This window comes from Lethenteron reissneri, chromosome 32, assembly GCF_015708825.2.
Source record: "Lethenteron reissneri isolate LAM-NWPU_2019-01 chromosome 32, ASM1570882v1, whole genome shotgun sequence".
Lineage (NCBI taxonomy): Eukaryota > Metazoa > Chordata > Hyperoartia > Petromyzontiformes > Petromyzontidae > Lethenteron > Lethenteron reissneri.
In genome coordinates this window covers 4,354,458-4,370,945 of record NC_083810.1, presented here as the reverse complement: position 1 = coordinate 4,370,945, position 16,488 = coordinate 4,354,458, and the positions used below count along the sequence as shown (strand labels likewise).

General features: G+C 46.8%; 1 protein-coding gene across 1 annotated transcript in view; it reads right to left on the bottom strand.

The window, feature by feature from the left end:
• Positions 1 to 3,463: 3,463 nt before the first annotated feature.
• LOC133349904 (neurobeachin-like) overlaps positions 3,464 to 16,488 on the bottom strand; it is a 515,983-nt gene continuing 502,958 nt past the window's right edge. Inside the window, 7 exon segments of the mRNA XM_061563758.1 lie at positions 3,464 to 4,773; positions 5,314 to 5,465; positions 6,645 to 6,841; positions 9,170 to 9,271; positions 12,476 to 12,646; positions 13,484 to 13,639; positions 15,045 to 15,116. Coding sequence (XP_061419742.1) covers positions 4,683 to 4,773; positions 5,314 to 5,465; positions 6,645 to 6,841; positions 9,170 to 9,271; positions 12,476 to 12,646; positions 13,484 to 13,639; positions 15,045 to 15,116 — 941 coding nt within the window. The 3' untranslated portion in view covers positions 3,464 to 4,682.

Sequence of the window (16,488 nt, the reverse complement as noted above, 5' to 3'; positions counted from 1 at the left end):
TTCCTGGCTTCGTTTCATTCATTGAGTTTCAACTTCTTCGGTGTGAATGAGAATATATTAATGTGCGAGTCGGTCCATTTTATGAATGGAGTCACCACTCCCCCAGTTCAATTTTGTGAATGAAACATCTTCCGTCTCCTCATTGGCCCGAGTCGCGGCGGTGCCCCCCCCCCCCCACCACGAACCCCCCCCCTCTACCAACCACAACCCACCGCTCTCATTGGTCGGCGCCCCCGAGCCAATGGGAGGGCTCTGGTGGGACGGGGCCATGCACGACAGACAGACAATCCCTGGTGGGCCGTGTGGAACTGTTCTTACCTGTAAGAAGATCCCCTGTACAGCCTTTACAGACTTTTGGAATAAGGGGCCATCCATTTAGTACAGGGGTGGGGAACCTTTTTCTGCCAAGGGCCATTTGGATATTTATAACATAATTCGCGGGCCATGCTAAATGATCAACTTAAAAATTAGCCTGTTATATTTGGTCAAACATTTAATACTGGTAGGAACTTCCTGGTTACACCAGCCCACACGGGATTATTGTGTCCGTCCGTCGTGCAGGGAGGGGCTGGGTGAGGAGGGGCTGGTGGGGAGGGTGGGGAGGGGAGGGTGGTGGGGCTTTGTGGGGGTTTGGGAGGGTCGGGGCTGGGTGGAGGGTGGGAGGGGTGGGGCTGGGTGAGGAAAGGCTGGGTGGGGAGTTGCTGGTCAACCCGTGGTGGCCTTATAAAACTCAACGTTTCACCTACTCACGCCGGCTTGTGCCCGCCCTCAGTCGGGCATATTTGCGGAATACACCACGCCGCCGTTGACCCTGGCCACTGACCGAGCAACCCAACGTTCCTACCAGCTCCCTCCGCAGGAATGTGTTTAACTCACTCGTAATGTGATGGCTGGAACTGCTCTTTGGTGAGGCGTGTGATGTTAGGTGGTATTGATGATGTTGCTACTCGCAACTGCTTTTCCAGGGTTTCTCCTAGATTTATTGAATTTCGAGTCCTGCCTGCGGTTGCCTTGGTAGGGCCAGACCAAATTATTTCGCGGGCCGGACGTTCCCCACCCCTGATTTAGTAGGTACGCAAAAATCTGTCAACTTGACCCCTCCCCCCCCTGTACGCACGCGTACTTTATACACCCCCCCCCCCGAATCCTATAGAACGGCCAATATTTAATCCACGCAGAAACGATCAAGGATTAATAATATTAACGTTCAACCGTGATGATGGGTACAAACTAAGTAATCATTGGAAAGATGTTATTAACCATGCAAAAAAGATTTAACTACACATATTTGGACCATCTTATTTGACAGGCACTATTCTTCAGTTACCGTACAGTTTCTTCTTTTTTCACACACTGGTTTCCTGCTCTTAGGTTTTTTTCGGTAAAGTCACGTAGGTAAAAATTTTAAATTAATAAAAGTAAAATAAAACTAATTAAAAAATTCATGACGTTCCGGAAGCAACACAAGCCTCCGTCTTCCGAAACGTCGTGAATTTTTTAATTTGTTTTATTTTACTTTTATTAATTAAAATTTTTTACCTACGTGACTTTACCGAAAAAACCTAAGAGTATGAATCCTTGCAGTCACGAAAGCTTCAAATCTAGAACTGGTTTCCTGCTTTAAGTTTCACCACACATATTTGGCAAATCTATAATTAATCCCAGCAACGTAGCAAAGGGCTGTTTCATCTACATAACAAAGACTCAGTCCCATTTACAGCAGCCGCACCTTTACAGCAGCCGCACCTTAACTCTTGGAACCTCCCAGTTCAACCAGTCTACACAACAAAGGCTCATTCCTAGCAGCGGCTTAAGCCGCTGCTAAACCTCGCACTAATAATAATACAAAACTCCGATCCAGGAGCCTGCCTTGGCTCCTCCCACCGTCAACCAGTATATATACAAGGACGGTTTTCTTGGACTTTCACTTACTTGATACAGCAATCGTGCTGTGACGGTTCCACCTGAAGACGGAAGCTTGTGTTGCCTCCGAAACGTCGTGATTTTTATTTTATTTTTTATTTTACTTTTATTAAATTTTTTTTTACCTATGTGACTTTACCGAAAAAACACAAGAATATGAATATGAACGTGTTTAAGCAAAAAGATAGTCCACAGCCGGCTGCATTGAAGAATTAAGTTGCGTACCTTGGCCACTTATTTTGCCGAGCTGTGTGATAGCGAGCAGTCACACAAGTGACACCTCTCCCACAGTCCCACTTCTCCCGGTAGTCTGACAGCTGAATAAACTGAACTGTGGCTCATTTGAAGGTCAATGTCAACAAATTAGTACAATGTCAGTCGACCCCCCCCCCCATACCCAAGCGAACGCGTTTGGGTTAAATCCCCCTCCATGCGTACGTACTAAATTGATGGCCCCTAAGGGATGTTAGCGAGCACCGCACCCGGGCCGACTTTGTTTTCCTCGTGGCGTTGTGTACACACACCTAGGGGAGGCCCAGGACCAGTTCAGACAATCGTCACTGGTGTTGGTGGCCGTGAGTAGGATTCGAACTTGGGTCTGAGCACTGCGCGCAAATGGATGCATCACTGCTGGCCCTAAGAGGCGCTCGCGAAGGGGACTTGCCCCAACAGTCTGTTTGGTTGGCTCTGCCTCCTGGTTGGACGAGCACACTGACATCAACCTTCATGGACCACAATTCTCCTTGGCATCTCCCTGTCTATTAAAAGATGTAAACCGGAACTTTATTGGCAGGAAAATCCCGCTGAGGCTATTAGCTCTTTTTCAGAAGGTGACCAACTGGCCACATAATTGCCCATCTCAGTGGCTTATCACCTTATACATGTGGGATTTAAAAGTAGCAGCAAAATCACCTGAACACGTTTCTAAATGTGGAGGGTAAAAACCGGAGTATACTCGAGAAAAAATTTACCCGTAAAAACAAAGTTTTTCACTATAAATCCTTTATATGCATGGCATCGGGGCGGCTAGAGTCCTGGCTTGAGATGGCTGCCACCTATGGGTCAGATGATTGTCTGTCACCATTAAGCAATTGGTAATTAAATATTAAAAAAAATTCCCTAAAGAGTGTAAAATTTGGAAAAAAAAAATTCTCAAAAATTTATTGTCACGCACAACGAGTCTGTGTGCAAAATGTAAGCTCGATTGGATCACGGGAAGTTGGTTAAAAAACGACTGAAAGATTTGCACGATCCTAAGCAAGCAAGCACGCAAGCAAGTGAACTTAATATAAAGGATTTAAAAATCCGCGCGACCACGGGGAGAGAACGTGTAATCCCCAGGGTCGCGATCGAACCCACGATCTCCTACATACCAGGCACTGCAGATCGTCCCCCCCGGTGTCATTGACTTGGGGGAACGCAACAAGTGTTCTATAAATCGGGCTTCGGCTCTCCGCCTTCCACAAGGCAGCTATTACACAGTCTGTCACCCTTTGAAGTTTACAGCAACCCGCGGGTACAAAGAAGTAACATCGGGTCATTTTCTTTATATGACTTTATTCGATTTTGACAATCTACAAACAAAAAGAAATACACATGATATGTTTCAGAAGACCCTCCTGCATCATACTGAAATATACAGCCAACACTTAAGAGCCACCTTCTCAATGATCACAACAAACAGGATATTATATTAAATGATCCATGCTCCTTAAAATACAGACGTCTACAAGATGAATGAAACAACACAAGGGGCTAACCATATGAAATGCTGCAGGACAAAAATAAGTTAACCCATAATTTTCCTGCCCTTATAAAAATAAAAGCAGGTTTACTACAGTAACCATAAACATTTTACAGTGGCGTTTTGGTCATTGTACACCATGGTACTATTGTGCAATTGCTAAAATTAACTATGCTAATACTATGGTTTACCATGTATTTTTAAACCATAGAACACCACGGTTTAAACCATAGAACCACTAACATTAAAGTATCTCTGTAAAATATATTATGCTTTACCGTAGTATGCCAGGGTACATGTTTCATAAGAGTAGTGGCAGTACACAAGGATGGGTCTCAATGCCCATTCTAAATTAAATGGGCCCTTGAACTCGCAGAAGTCCAGGGAAGGGCATTAGTGTTTGGCTGCGACATGCAGCATCATGGTTTTGTGATAACATTGAATTCTGGAGTGGCAAATCATCGAGAGAACAGACAAAAAATTCATCGCTTTTTATAGTTCATAAGTTTACAATCTTAATTCGTGATTTTTAAACAACTGAGTAAATCAGAAATCGTGTTCCATCCGTGATCATTTAATTTATTTATAAATTTTAACGTCAAAAACATTGATCATACAATTGTGGAATTTTTAGTTTTGTCTTTAAATACTATATTTCATTAATGCAATTGTTGCAACTGTTTTAAATATAAGCTAGTGTCCCTAATTAATTGACATGTATCTTGCAGTGCTTCACGATAAACTATGACCTTTTTTTTACTCGTTTTTGTTTTTCATGTACAGCGTGATCAGGAATACTTGGCTCAACAACAGTCTTAAGTTAACGTTCTCACATCAACCATTGCTATTGCTCAGGTATTTATACTCCTCTGAGGGAGGGCAATGCACAGCGGTGCCTCACAGGCTAATCTCACAGAGGCATCCTCATTGTCGCTAGTTTTGCACATGGAAGAGGGCTGGCCGGGGAGCTCGCGAGCAGGTGGGTGGGTGGGTGGGAATTAGCCATGTGCTCCGTTCAGTACCGGTTTTGGTATTCCAGGTGCCACCGGTTAAAGTCAATGTTGAATGCCACTATGCTGCCAGAAGCCATGCCTGTTATCAGAGTCCTGTGCAGACGGGCAAGGAAGAGAAGAAAACAATGAGATCAGGTTCACTCTCATCAGCAGACGTCCGTACGTGATGGGGAGTGGCGCCGTGGTGGGTAGCGCACTGCACTGTGATCGCGGCGAGCACACTTCGATCGATGATATCCAAACCTGCACTGCGCCTTCCCTGGGCTAAATGTTCCGTGCGTGTGTAGAGTTCATCATTACTCGTGTTACAAAGGTCAAAACTTAAAGACTTCAACACCATCATCAAACACTGCCCCATGTATGTACTATGTGGAACTTCTTTCGCATCGTACATAGCCAACCCTTCTAATCGGAGGTGCGGAGCCAGAGAGAGAGAGATGTGTGTGTGTGTGGAGGGAGGCTATTGGTGAAGTTTCGCAGAGGTTCGTGGATTAACCCAAAATATTAGCAACACGTCCCAAGAGCAGAGTATCGCGTACTGGCCCACTGAAGAGCCACAAAGCTCAATGGCTTGTCCACAGGCTGAGTTGCACGCACGCTCGCATACACGCAGGCAAGGTGGGTGGCGCGCACCTTTGGTCGTGAGAGATGTCGAGAGCCCGGATGCCTGCGTCGCAGCCGGGGTAGATGTAGAGCTGCTTGAGGTCGCACGCGCGCCACACCTCCACCACGCCGCTCTCGCCGCCCATCACCAAGTACTGCCCGTCGCTGCTCATCAGCATTGCCTGCGCCACGCAGACAGAGACCCACCGCTGAGGCTGTTGGGGCAAGTGCTGTTTGCGAGCACCTATTAACCTTTTCCCATTCCGATGACGTACATACACCTCGTCAGTTTTTCTTACCGTTCCATTCCGATGATGTATATTTGCGTCATGGGAACGGAACCGGAATAAAAAGTGAAATAAAATAACTTTATCGGTCCCGAGGCTCCCACAAGGCCATGCGGGAGGGCATGGCACAGTTTTGCGCCAGCTATAGAGTGGTTATGTCTCTACAGTTCTCTGCGGTGAGTGCAATGTCTCTATATATAAAATTAATGCTAACCGCTTGCGCGTTCCGAGATTCGGCGGTGAACGGGACGCCACCCTGCAACTTGCAGACATCTCGGAACAGGGAAAGGGTCAAGGCTGGCGGAACAGCTGACTGGGTCGGTGGGGACAGCACCACACGCCTGGCAGTGTATCCCCCAATGATGACACCAGCATCAGGTGCTCATTTAAGGCCGAGGTGACCTAGGTGTCGCTCAAGATAGGTTCAGAGCCCACTTGACACTCATGCGCGTGTTTCGGAAACCAAACGCAGGTCATCATGGTCGTAGTTCAGTGCACAATCCACTACGCTCTCGCTCACCGAATGCACGCAGACATCACCACCAACACCGCACATCAACAAGTGCATCTGCTTTGAAAAATACTGTCAATTTCCTACTGTTCATACACATCAAATTATCCATAAAACACCAGTGTTAAAAATCTCACGCTTATACAGCAGCGTCATAGGATATGTAATGCTAATGCAGCAGATGAAAGCTGTTTTGATATCTAGTGCTGAAAATGACACTGCCTACGACACAGAGTCTCATTGCACAGTGCCACACATTGGTAAAACTTTGACCTCGGAAGGCAGCGATCGCCCAGAGTAAACGATATGGCCTAGCATCTTCTAATATAATCTGCTCCTCTTCCACAATCTCATCAAGTCCGGCTCCTCCTCAATTCCCGATCACTCCCCATCGCCATTCCTGTAGTCCCTTCCCTGTCCACACAGCCCAGTGAGATAAAACCACGTTCTCGTTTCGCTCTTCTCTTCCGCCGCAACGGTCCGAACGGTCTTGCATTGGAAGGGCGGCAACGACTCGGCGAGTGGAATCGCGTCGCTCAAGTCCACACGCGTCCGCCACCCACCTTGGTGGCGTCGCTGATGTCCATGTGTCCCAGCTCCTTGCCGTTGATGCTGAAGTTGCAGAAGCGGCCTCGCTCGTAGTAGATGACGCAGTGGCCCTCGCTCGAGACGGAGATGAGGCGTGGGAAGCGGCAAGCCTCCGGGCCCTCCAAGGCCCGCAGCAGGTCCCCCGTGATGGTGTGCACCAGGCAGGGGCCCTCTGCGTGCGCGGAAAACACGAGGCGGGGTTGAGCGTGGCTCTGGTGAGCGCGAGCGATGCCGCGTGTATCACGTTACCCCTCTTAACGACTAACGCTGTTAACGACTAATCGCTTGACGGGCCTCCATAGAGCCCAATGTTTCGATTTAAAGCTTTCGTGACTGCAGGGATTCATCTTCTTGGTTCTTTCGGTAAAGTCACGTAGAATGGAAATGATAAAATAATAAAAATAAAACATAAGAAAATAATTCTCACGACGTTTCGGCCACAACGCAAGCAGCCGTCCTCAGGTGGAGAGCAGGTCTGTCGAGTAGCAGGTCTGTCGAGTAGACTCTGTGGCCGAAACGTCGTGAGATTTATTTTCTTATGTTTTATTTTTATTATTTTATTATTTCCATTCTACGTGACTTTACCGAAAGAACCAAGAAGAAGAGCCCAATGTGTTTGCTTACCGACCATTCCCCTGTTAACGACGGGCTGTTGTAGGTACAGTAAAAATTTCTGAATGCATTTTTTCGCATGTTTGCTTGTAATATTACATGTTCATAATTTTGTTAGTATCTTTATGTATTCATATTCATTGTTTAAATATAATAAAGTACTTTTTTTGGGTGAAAATTGTACCTTTCTATGCTATCGGAACGAATTAAGCCTTTAAAATATAATTCCTATAAAACTATATTCGAAGCTTTCGTGACTGCCGGAATTACTCTTTGGTTCTTTCGGTAAAGCCACGTAGAAAGAAAATAAATTAAATAATAATAGAATACGACGTTTCGATTGCAACACAAGCAACCATCATCAGGTGTGTTGCATTGCACTTCCTAATTTAACTAAAATTTTTTTCTCAAACTTCCTATTTCTCTCTCTAAATTTTTGCCGTGCTTGCTTGTTTATAAGTCCATCGTCTCTCCTCCGGCCGCTATGGGCAGGAATTCCACGCAACTCTCTCATTGTTCTCTACCCCAATTCCCCCCCTTCTCTCTCTGCCCCCCCCTCTCTCTCTACTTAAGGCCTCGACACAGAGGCGTTGTGTCTCTGTGTCTCTGTATGTGTCTCTCTCTGTGTGTCTCTGTGTGCGTCTGTCTCTGCTTGTGTGTCTGTCTATGTGTCTCCATATCTGTGTTTTGTCTCTCTTTTAAATGTAGCAATCTTTGGAAGAACGTAATAAACCAAGTAGGGTGTTGACTGTTGTGTTAGCCGACTCTCTGTGTTGTATTGCATTATATTTCTAAGTTTACTATGTTTGTTTTCTTATTCATTCTTACCTGATGATGGTTTCTTGTGTTGCAATCGAAACGTCGTATTCTATTATTTAATTTATTTTCTTTCTACGTGATTTTACCGAAAGAACCAAAGAATACTTCCGATACTTGCTTAACGACCAAATCAACTAACAACCAGTTTCATGGAACCAATTGCCGTCGTTACGAGGGGCTCTACTCTATCGCTGTGTACAAGGTAAACGTACAGGCTCTGCAGTTGCTTGTTAACACCACTACTCGTGGAAGGGCCTCCACTAGAAGGAGCTCTAAGGAGCGCTTCTAAGGGTGTTCTTTGGAAGAGTGGTGTGCCCTGTGTATACTGACTGCCGGGTGGACATATATACTGGACAGAGGTGTGAGGAATGAAGGAACGCGCCGGGAGGTTGAAACGGCAACTACCTGGATTCGAAGTCCGGTGTGCTCGCCTCTACACCACAGCCGCATCCACATCCCCATGGACTGACACTTTAACACCCTCAGACTGAATTTTCGAAAGGCAACAGCAACAAACGGTGAATCCCGTGTCTGTCTGAAGTGAGGTTTTTGTGTAACTAAGCAGTAATGTGCATACAACTGCATTTTTGTGAAAAGGAGGTCACGATGCATTGCATCAACAGTTCTTAACACGCAAATTAAACCACTTTGGTCGGGTCACGCAGGTTAATGTTAGTGCGCACAGACCTGTTTGTTCGGCCCGAGCAATGCGTGGGCACGTCACAGAGCTGTCAATTGATTTAGCAACGAGAAGAGGGATTCGTGGTCTCCCGATTAGTGCTCCGTGCGAATGATCCGAGCAATCGCATACCCAGCAGTGTAAACGTGCCGCAAGAAATCATCGCAAGCGATGGCGTTTCAGTGGTTGCAGTGGAATGGGCACATGTGGGCGACAGGAGCCAGATGGTGGGCAAACCCTGAGCGCAAAAATTAAGCTGGGAGCTCTCGTGGAAGGAAGTGAATGACGGCAAGATGTGGGTGGTATGCGGGGGCACATTGGCCACGGGGGCACATTGGCCACGGAGTCCTCTTTGAAAGAGATTTGGCCCATTGTGCAGGCGTGCTGCACCTTTAGCGCCGCTGATGACCAGGCCGAGCTCGGCACAAACGGCAACGCACGTCACCTCGCAGTCGTGGCCCGTGAGGATGGCTCGCGGTGTGGGGTAATCGCCTGCAGGGACATCACACACACACGAAGACAAAGATCAACCAATTAGCATGAACAGACTGTAGGTGTAAGTGATGTTAGAGGGCACTTATGAAGGACGGTACATGCATACGAGGGTGGGGGGGGGGGGCTGCCAGCACCACGCCCGACCGCCTCTATGTCTCACCAGTGGCTATGTTTACACACCGCACCAGGTACTCATTTGAGGCTGAGTTGACACAGGGGAGGCCCAGGACCGGTTCACATGATCGTCACTGGCGTGAGCGGGAATCGAACTCGGGTTTGCTGGGTTTCGTAGCGCAGCGCGCTAACCGCTACACTACCCGCTCTCACACGCACGTACACACAGTTGAAGCACCTGCTTCATTCGGAATTGCACACAGGAGGGTGGTGAGGCCAGCATCACACCAACTCAGCGTGTCTTCATATTGCTGCAGAATAGATTCAGATGCTACTTCACACACATGTTGTACATGGGTGGGAATTAAATCCATATTGCGAGAAACAGTAAAGCAGTGCGCTAACTCCGCCTCTTTGTGTATGCACATGCACACACAAACACGTTTTTTAAAACACTGCAAACCCAATGCCTACATAATCCGAGTCATCTGGCTCTACTGCAGGGCCTAAAGAAGGCTATAAATCACGCTTTCGCAATAGCAGAGGTCTTTACAGTACTGCATAACTATTTATAAACGGCAGTGAACTGAATTACAAACCCATATTCTGCACTGATGTGGCCCACGAACCTTTGAGTCTTATCCCCTCACTGTGCGAGCTTTATCTGGGTACACCCTTTAACTCCAGCATTCGAGAACCCTTCTCCTTTGGGAACAGGACAATCTGGAGACTCGCACTGATTTTTTGAGATACTGCATTGGCGGGCGCTGCACAAACTGAGCAGCGTCGCTCAGACCATCTCCCGGCTACGCAGTGGACAGGGCCACTGTCCACAACGTCGCCGATCACACACGCGTCTCATTTGAGTGCGGTGCTACCATAAATTGTGCTGACCACCTTTTTGTCTGTAAGAAAGTGGCAGTAAAATGATAAACGCCAGCACCGTGTAATCTCCTCCTAAGCATTAGGCCCCGCACATGCACGATTTTAAATAAATTATGTGGATATTAAATAAATGTTTCAAAATCCACTCAAGAACATAAACAGTGCATTTTTAGTTGAAACAACCAAACATTTTATTTATTTATTTTTGCATTGTGGCCTACGTGTATGTACGTGAGCTGGCATGTAATAATTGCTTGTTTTGAAGCCTTCAAATCATGTGGTCATGGGTAGCCAAGGCATGTGCGATGTCAAACCACAGACAGCCACCCTGCAGCAGACACAGCCACACCTCGACAATGTCACGTGGTTGCCAAGCCCACACCCAGAACACCATGCACTCCCGTCTATTTTTGCTGAATTAATGCCAAGTCCTTCCCATTGTTGTTGCATGCAGGCGACTCTCTCAAGCACCGCTAGTAAGTAAGTGTGACACGCTCTTGCGGCAAGGAGAAGAATAACGCTCTTCCACCCCGTAGCGCTTCGTGGTTGTGCTGCACCGCTGTGTTGCTCCAGTTCCTGAAGAAGCTCCCAGCACGTGGAGCGAAACGTCGGACGTCGTGCCAAACGTCATGCCGAGCGATGCGTGGCACGACTCTAATAATGTTCTTCATTTACCCACCGAGTCTCAAGACTCATTGTTTTGGAGGGTCCCGTGATGTTTGACCAATTCCACTTTTGAGTGTTTGCCTTGTGGGAGGAACCGGACTTATCTGGAGAAATAACTCGCGCAGACCAAAGAATGACCCTCAAAGCTCTGTAAGGACTGCTTCGAGAATCCACGAATGATAGCTCAAAGAAGCTTAATCATCTGGAAATTTATAGCAGCCAAATACTCTAAACGGATGTTGATTCTAAATGCGGAGGGGACAAACGGGGAGAGAGACATGCAAACTCCAAATATGCAATTGTCAGGGTCGGGATAGAACCCACGACCTCCTGTACGCCAGGCGAGGGATATAACATTTCACTACCACGGCGCCCATCTCGCTCTCACGTGCACCTGCCCACTGAGCAGTAGCAGTGACCGCTACTTTGTGAACAAACGGCGGCTACAGCAGGGGGCAGTGTCAAGCAACCGTCTTGAACTTTTCTGATCCAAGCCGCGACGCCGGCGGCGGCGCCCAAGGGGGCCAAGCCACGTCGAATGTACGTATTTGGAATAAATTATACAATTACAGAGATTAACTGCTGTATTACGTTTTTCACAGGTGTTTGAAATCATGTAATTTGTATGTTACCTGGAAAATGTATAATTGTGGAAAATAATCTTGACAAGGAGTTTATGACCGTAAAATACCTGGTTTGCTCCTTGTGCAATATTCCTTGAGGACCCTGTACTCATTCTCTGCAACGTTAATGCTTTTTGTCTTTGTTTAGTTGCTGCACGCACGCACCCCAGACCTCCCTTGTAAAATAGCCGGGCAACTGACGAAACGACATCATCCATCATGTAACAAAAAAAAACTTAATGCAGATAAATCTGGAGTAAACCCACACCACGCCTGGCCTCCCAGCGCTTCACACGTGTTGCCGCCGTTAAAGAACAACTTCCAGGGAAAGCAATTTGATGACGGCAGTGAAGTGGCATGTCCTGCGTACGCAGTACAACATGGCTCGTTTGGTAACAGCATTTTGGGGGTTTCCTTTCAAACCACTTTTGTCGACATAGCTGTAAAACTGCGGCGAGCGGCAGTGGGACATTAATTACTATACTCTTTGGGTCTTTCGGTAAAGTTATAATAATAATATTTCTCCTGCCTCAGCAGTTCGCCTGCTGTATTTTTTTCACCTGAAGATGATTGCTTGTGTTGCGATCGAAAAAGTCGTTATTTTTTAAATTATTTTTCTATCTACGTGACTTTACCGAAAGACCCAAAGAGTATGAATTCCTGCAGTCACGAAAGCTTGAAGTCATCAATTACTATAATAAGTGGCTTTGTCAAAATGACACGGTCCAAATTTGTAATTTACATATACGAGCAACACATTTGCAACCCTCCGCCGCCCCCTCCACAACTGTCCCTTGTTTAGCGAAACAGGTTGCCTGTCAAAGAGAACTACGGTATATTGTTTTGATGATGGGCCACCGCCGGAGTCAGACAAACGAGAAGGTGCCACCCTTGCCCCCCCATCCCGACGTACTGTTATTGGGGTTGTCCCCGATGATGTGGTGGCGGCCGCTCCAATACCACAGCAGCAGCGTGGCGTCCCGTGAGCCCGACACGATGTAGCAGTCGCCGCCAATGTAGGACTCAGAGCGCGCCAGGCACGTCACCACGTCCCAGTGCCCGAACACCACCTGCGTCAGCTTGCCTGCATGCAGACGCCACATGCTCACATGCTGACGTGCTGCTTTGCTTACTTGCTTCGTCAACGTTGATACTCTGCAGAACATGCATCGACACGTATGTGTGTTGAACTTCTTTCGCACCGTACACACAAGGTGTTTGCCACGAATGAACCACAATACCTTAGCTGATCTCGTCAAGGAGCATAAACCATCACGCGAACTCCGGTCATTCTCACTTACTTACTTACTCCTCTTCGCTCCCTGTGGAGCATAAGGCCGCAACAAGCCCACGCCATGCCGCGACGGTTTTTTGCAGCTATTCTCTGCTTCACCCCAAGACAGGCCCATGCTCTTTAGTTGGTTTTGAAAATGTTTTCTTGTTGCAGTTTCCATAACAACCAGGGGTTGTCCATTTCGTCTGTCCTCTACCCTTTGACCAGTCCGGCATGGTTGGAACTGCTGGGAACCTAAGGCTCCTGCCGGCTTTTCTCTCTGGGTCATGGCGGCACACAAGCTTCACTACAACGACAAGGCGACAACCCATCCTCACAGCAGTGGTTTTTGGCGAGCCATCAAACAAAGATGGTCACTGCATTGGGCGCTTTCAGATGCGCTTCTGTCGAAGTCTGGAGCTGTGCACTTTAAAATCTTGATTGAAAACTGATTTATTTAGAACTGCTTTTGGTGTTTCATTTTCTCTCCTTCCCCATACCTCCAATGAACACAGTTAGCAACGTAAAGTGCGAAATAAGTTCAACATACATACGTACATATACGTGATAACTGCTACGTCGCATGCGTGCGTGCGTGCTTGTGTGTGCGCATGCCAAGCTTAATTTCGGGAAGCTTAGGTATAGTACCCGAGTCCGTGGAGTAGACCCGGAAGCTCTTGTCCCAGAAGCCACAGGCGAGGATGTAGCGGTTGTCGGCCGTCACCACGAAGCAGTGGGCGTTGATCTGGATGCTCTGGTCCACCAGGTCAGTGATCTGCCGCCGATGTAAGCCCGTGTTCGCCGCTGCAGACAAAAAAAACGACGTGGACACACCAGGTGACGATCAACGCTTAACAGTTCATATCTACGGGAACTTTTTTTGTCAGCTCGGGTTGAGCTCTTAATACTTTCGAAGCTCGTATTGCCTTTGTACCTTTCGCCTTTTGGGATTGTTCTCCGGTCTAACACCGCTGGCGACACAAGGCCAATCAGTGTCAAAGACGAAGCATATGTTATTATCAGAGCATCTTTGTTTGCATGCTTCGCCACAAGTGTGTGTGATTAATGCAGACTAGATGCCTCGCAATAGGTATCTATTTGACGTTTGAACATCCTAACACCTGATTTATTGCCAGAAAGGATAAATCCTAATTTGTTGTTGTTAACAGTTGATCTAGAGCTGCACAAATGACACCACTGCGTTGATGGGAAGCCAACGGCCACACATCAACTCCAGCTGGCCCTGCGTCACCCAAGTCACTTTGTGTTGCAGTGTCGGTGGTAAATGCAGGAGCTAGGTGGACCTTTGTATCGCATAATCATGATGGATTGCTTGGGTAGGCCTTCATCTAGCAGTAGATTGACCATGGATGATGATGATGGAGCTCCAAGTTGACAGCTCAGAGAAGTCAATGCTCTCCCCTGCGCAAACGAGCATCGGCCAGTGCTGATCTCTGTTCTGTCAATCTTGAGCAAGTGATGTAAATGCCACGTTCATGCAGCCGGTACCAGGCGATCCACAACGGCTGACTTCACACAAAAGCGGCACTAAATTTCCTTCTACACGGAGAGATCATTGGTTGAGTACAGCTCCGACCATCATTGCAACTGTAATGATTCATCCGCTGTAATGATTTTGAAGATTTATTACAATTTCACATTATGGTGACAAGATTCAATTAAGTAATTACAATTTTTTTTGTTTAACCACCTCGTTAGTATTTCTTCTCACCTGTCTGCGTTGTGCAGATTTCTTCACTCTATGAGCCTAAATGTAACGCAAGAATATTATTTGCACAAATCGTAAATAATGCCGTGTTGCATGCTTGTATTTCTATTTACGGTGAGTATAAGAATCGATATAATCAATTGATTGATTCAATGTTGCATGCTTACTGGAAAGCCTAGTCAATAGCTGGATCTCTGTGCCGAGCTAAAACGGTTACACTGTGGTCAAATCGCCTCTGAGCACTAATTGGCACTGAGGTGATGACGTTAGTATTCGTGGGTATGTCGACATTTGAATCTTAAAAGCATCATTAAGACAGGCAAAATCCAAGCATTGGAGACGAATTTACCTTAACCCCAAGTCCTATCAATCACGAGGTGTGTGAAAGCAGGAAATGTCCGATATAAAACACTTTGACAAGGTACAGGCAGCTTGAGCTAGTTTTGTGAACCCATAATTTAAAAGAATCCGGGTACAAACCGATCAAAGGGTCCATTTCTATGGGGAGATGGTGGGACTGCTCGATGGAGTAGCCTGGGGCTCCGCGCAGACCTGACAATCAAAGGGCACGAGTCAGTTACAACATGACAAGCACGGCAAGTAAGAGCAGGTTTCATGGCAGGTGACGATAAACAGCTGGAAGGCTCAATGTCGTTACCATGCTCACACTTCGCTTGCCTGTGTTCTGAACCATTTTCCGGCCTTCGTTCGGAGGTCACCGCATCGCGCGCTTTCGGATGTGCTTCTGCGGCCGTCTGGAATGCTCTTCCTTCCAATATTAAGGAGGCCATTGGAACTATGTACTTTTAAATCAAGATTGAAAACTAATTTCTTGAGAAATGCTTTTTAGGTTTAGTTTGTTGTGCTTCCCCCGAACCCTCTGATTAGCACGGCTGGCTACGTACGGTGCAAAGAAGTTTCACATACATACATACAACCTTGACAATTACCCACATTTAGCATTCTCCTCTTACTTACAGCAGCATTTCTCACAATGTAGGTTGTGACCTGTGGACCCACCGCCCCCCTGGGGGGGGGGGGGGTCCCATTGTCACCAAGGAGCGGGGGTGGAGGGGTTCAAGATTCACCAAAAAATAACAGGGCGCCCCTCGTGACGAGATGTGAACTACCTTGCCTGGTATGCAGGAGGTCGTGGGTTCGATCCCGACCCTGATTGCCTGCTGTATATTTGGATTCTTACTCTCAGTTCTTTCGGTAAAGTCACGTAGGTAATAAATGAAATTAAAATTTATAAAAATAAAACAATAAAAATCACGACGTTTCGGAGGCAACACAAGTCTCCGTCATCAGGTGGGACCGTCACAGCCAGATTTGCTGCATCAAGTGAGACACGTGATTTTTATTGTTTTATTTTTATAAATTTTTATTTCATTTTTTTACCTACGTGACTTTACCGAAAGAACTAAGAGTATGAATCCTTGCAGTCGCGAAATCTTCAAATCTAGAATGTATATTTGGAGTTTGCGTGTCTCTCTCCCTGTAGTTGTGTGGATATTTCTCTGGGTCCTCCGGTTTTCCCCTCCACATTTAGAAACATGCGCTTTAATTTGGCTGACATCAATTTCCAAGTGATAAGCCACTTCGCTGAGCTATCATGTGTGACCAGGTCGCTTCTGAATAATAGCTTAGTGGGCCTTACCTGGTAAAATAAAAACTCGTTAATTTTACGAACAACATTGAAGCCCATCAATTGTCAGAATTACTTGTGCTCAGACGTCACCCCACAAGTCAAGGCCGCTGCGGTCATGAGTATTTTGACTGCATTAATAGATCTCTTGGGTTTTAAAAGTCTGAAAACATCTACCCTACAGTTTGAACTAATGCCTCTCTGCCTGTCACTCATTAGACTCTTCCCCTGCCTTCTGCATCTCCCAGAAATCTCCGTGTCCTTTTCTCCCCCACC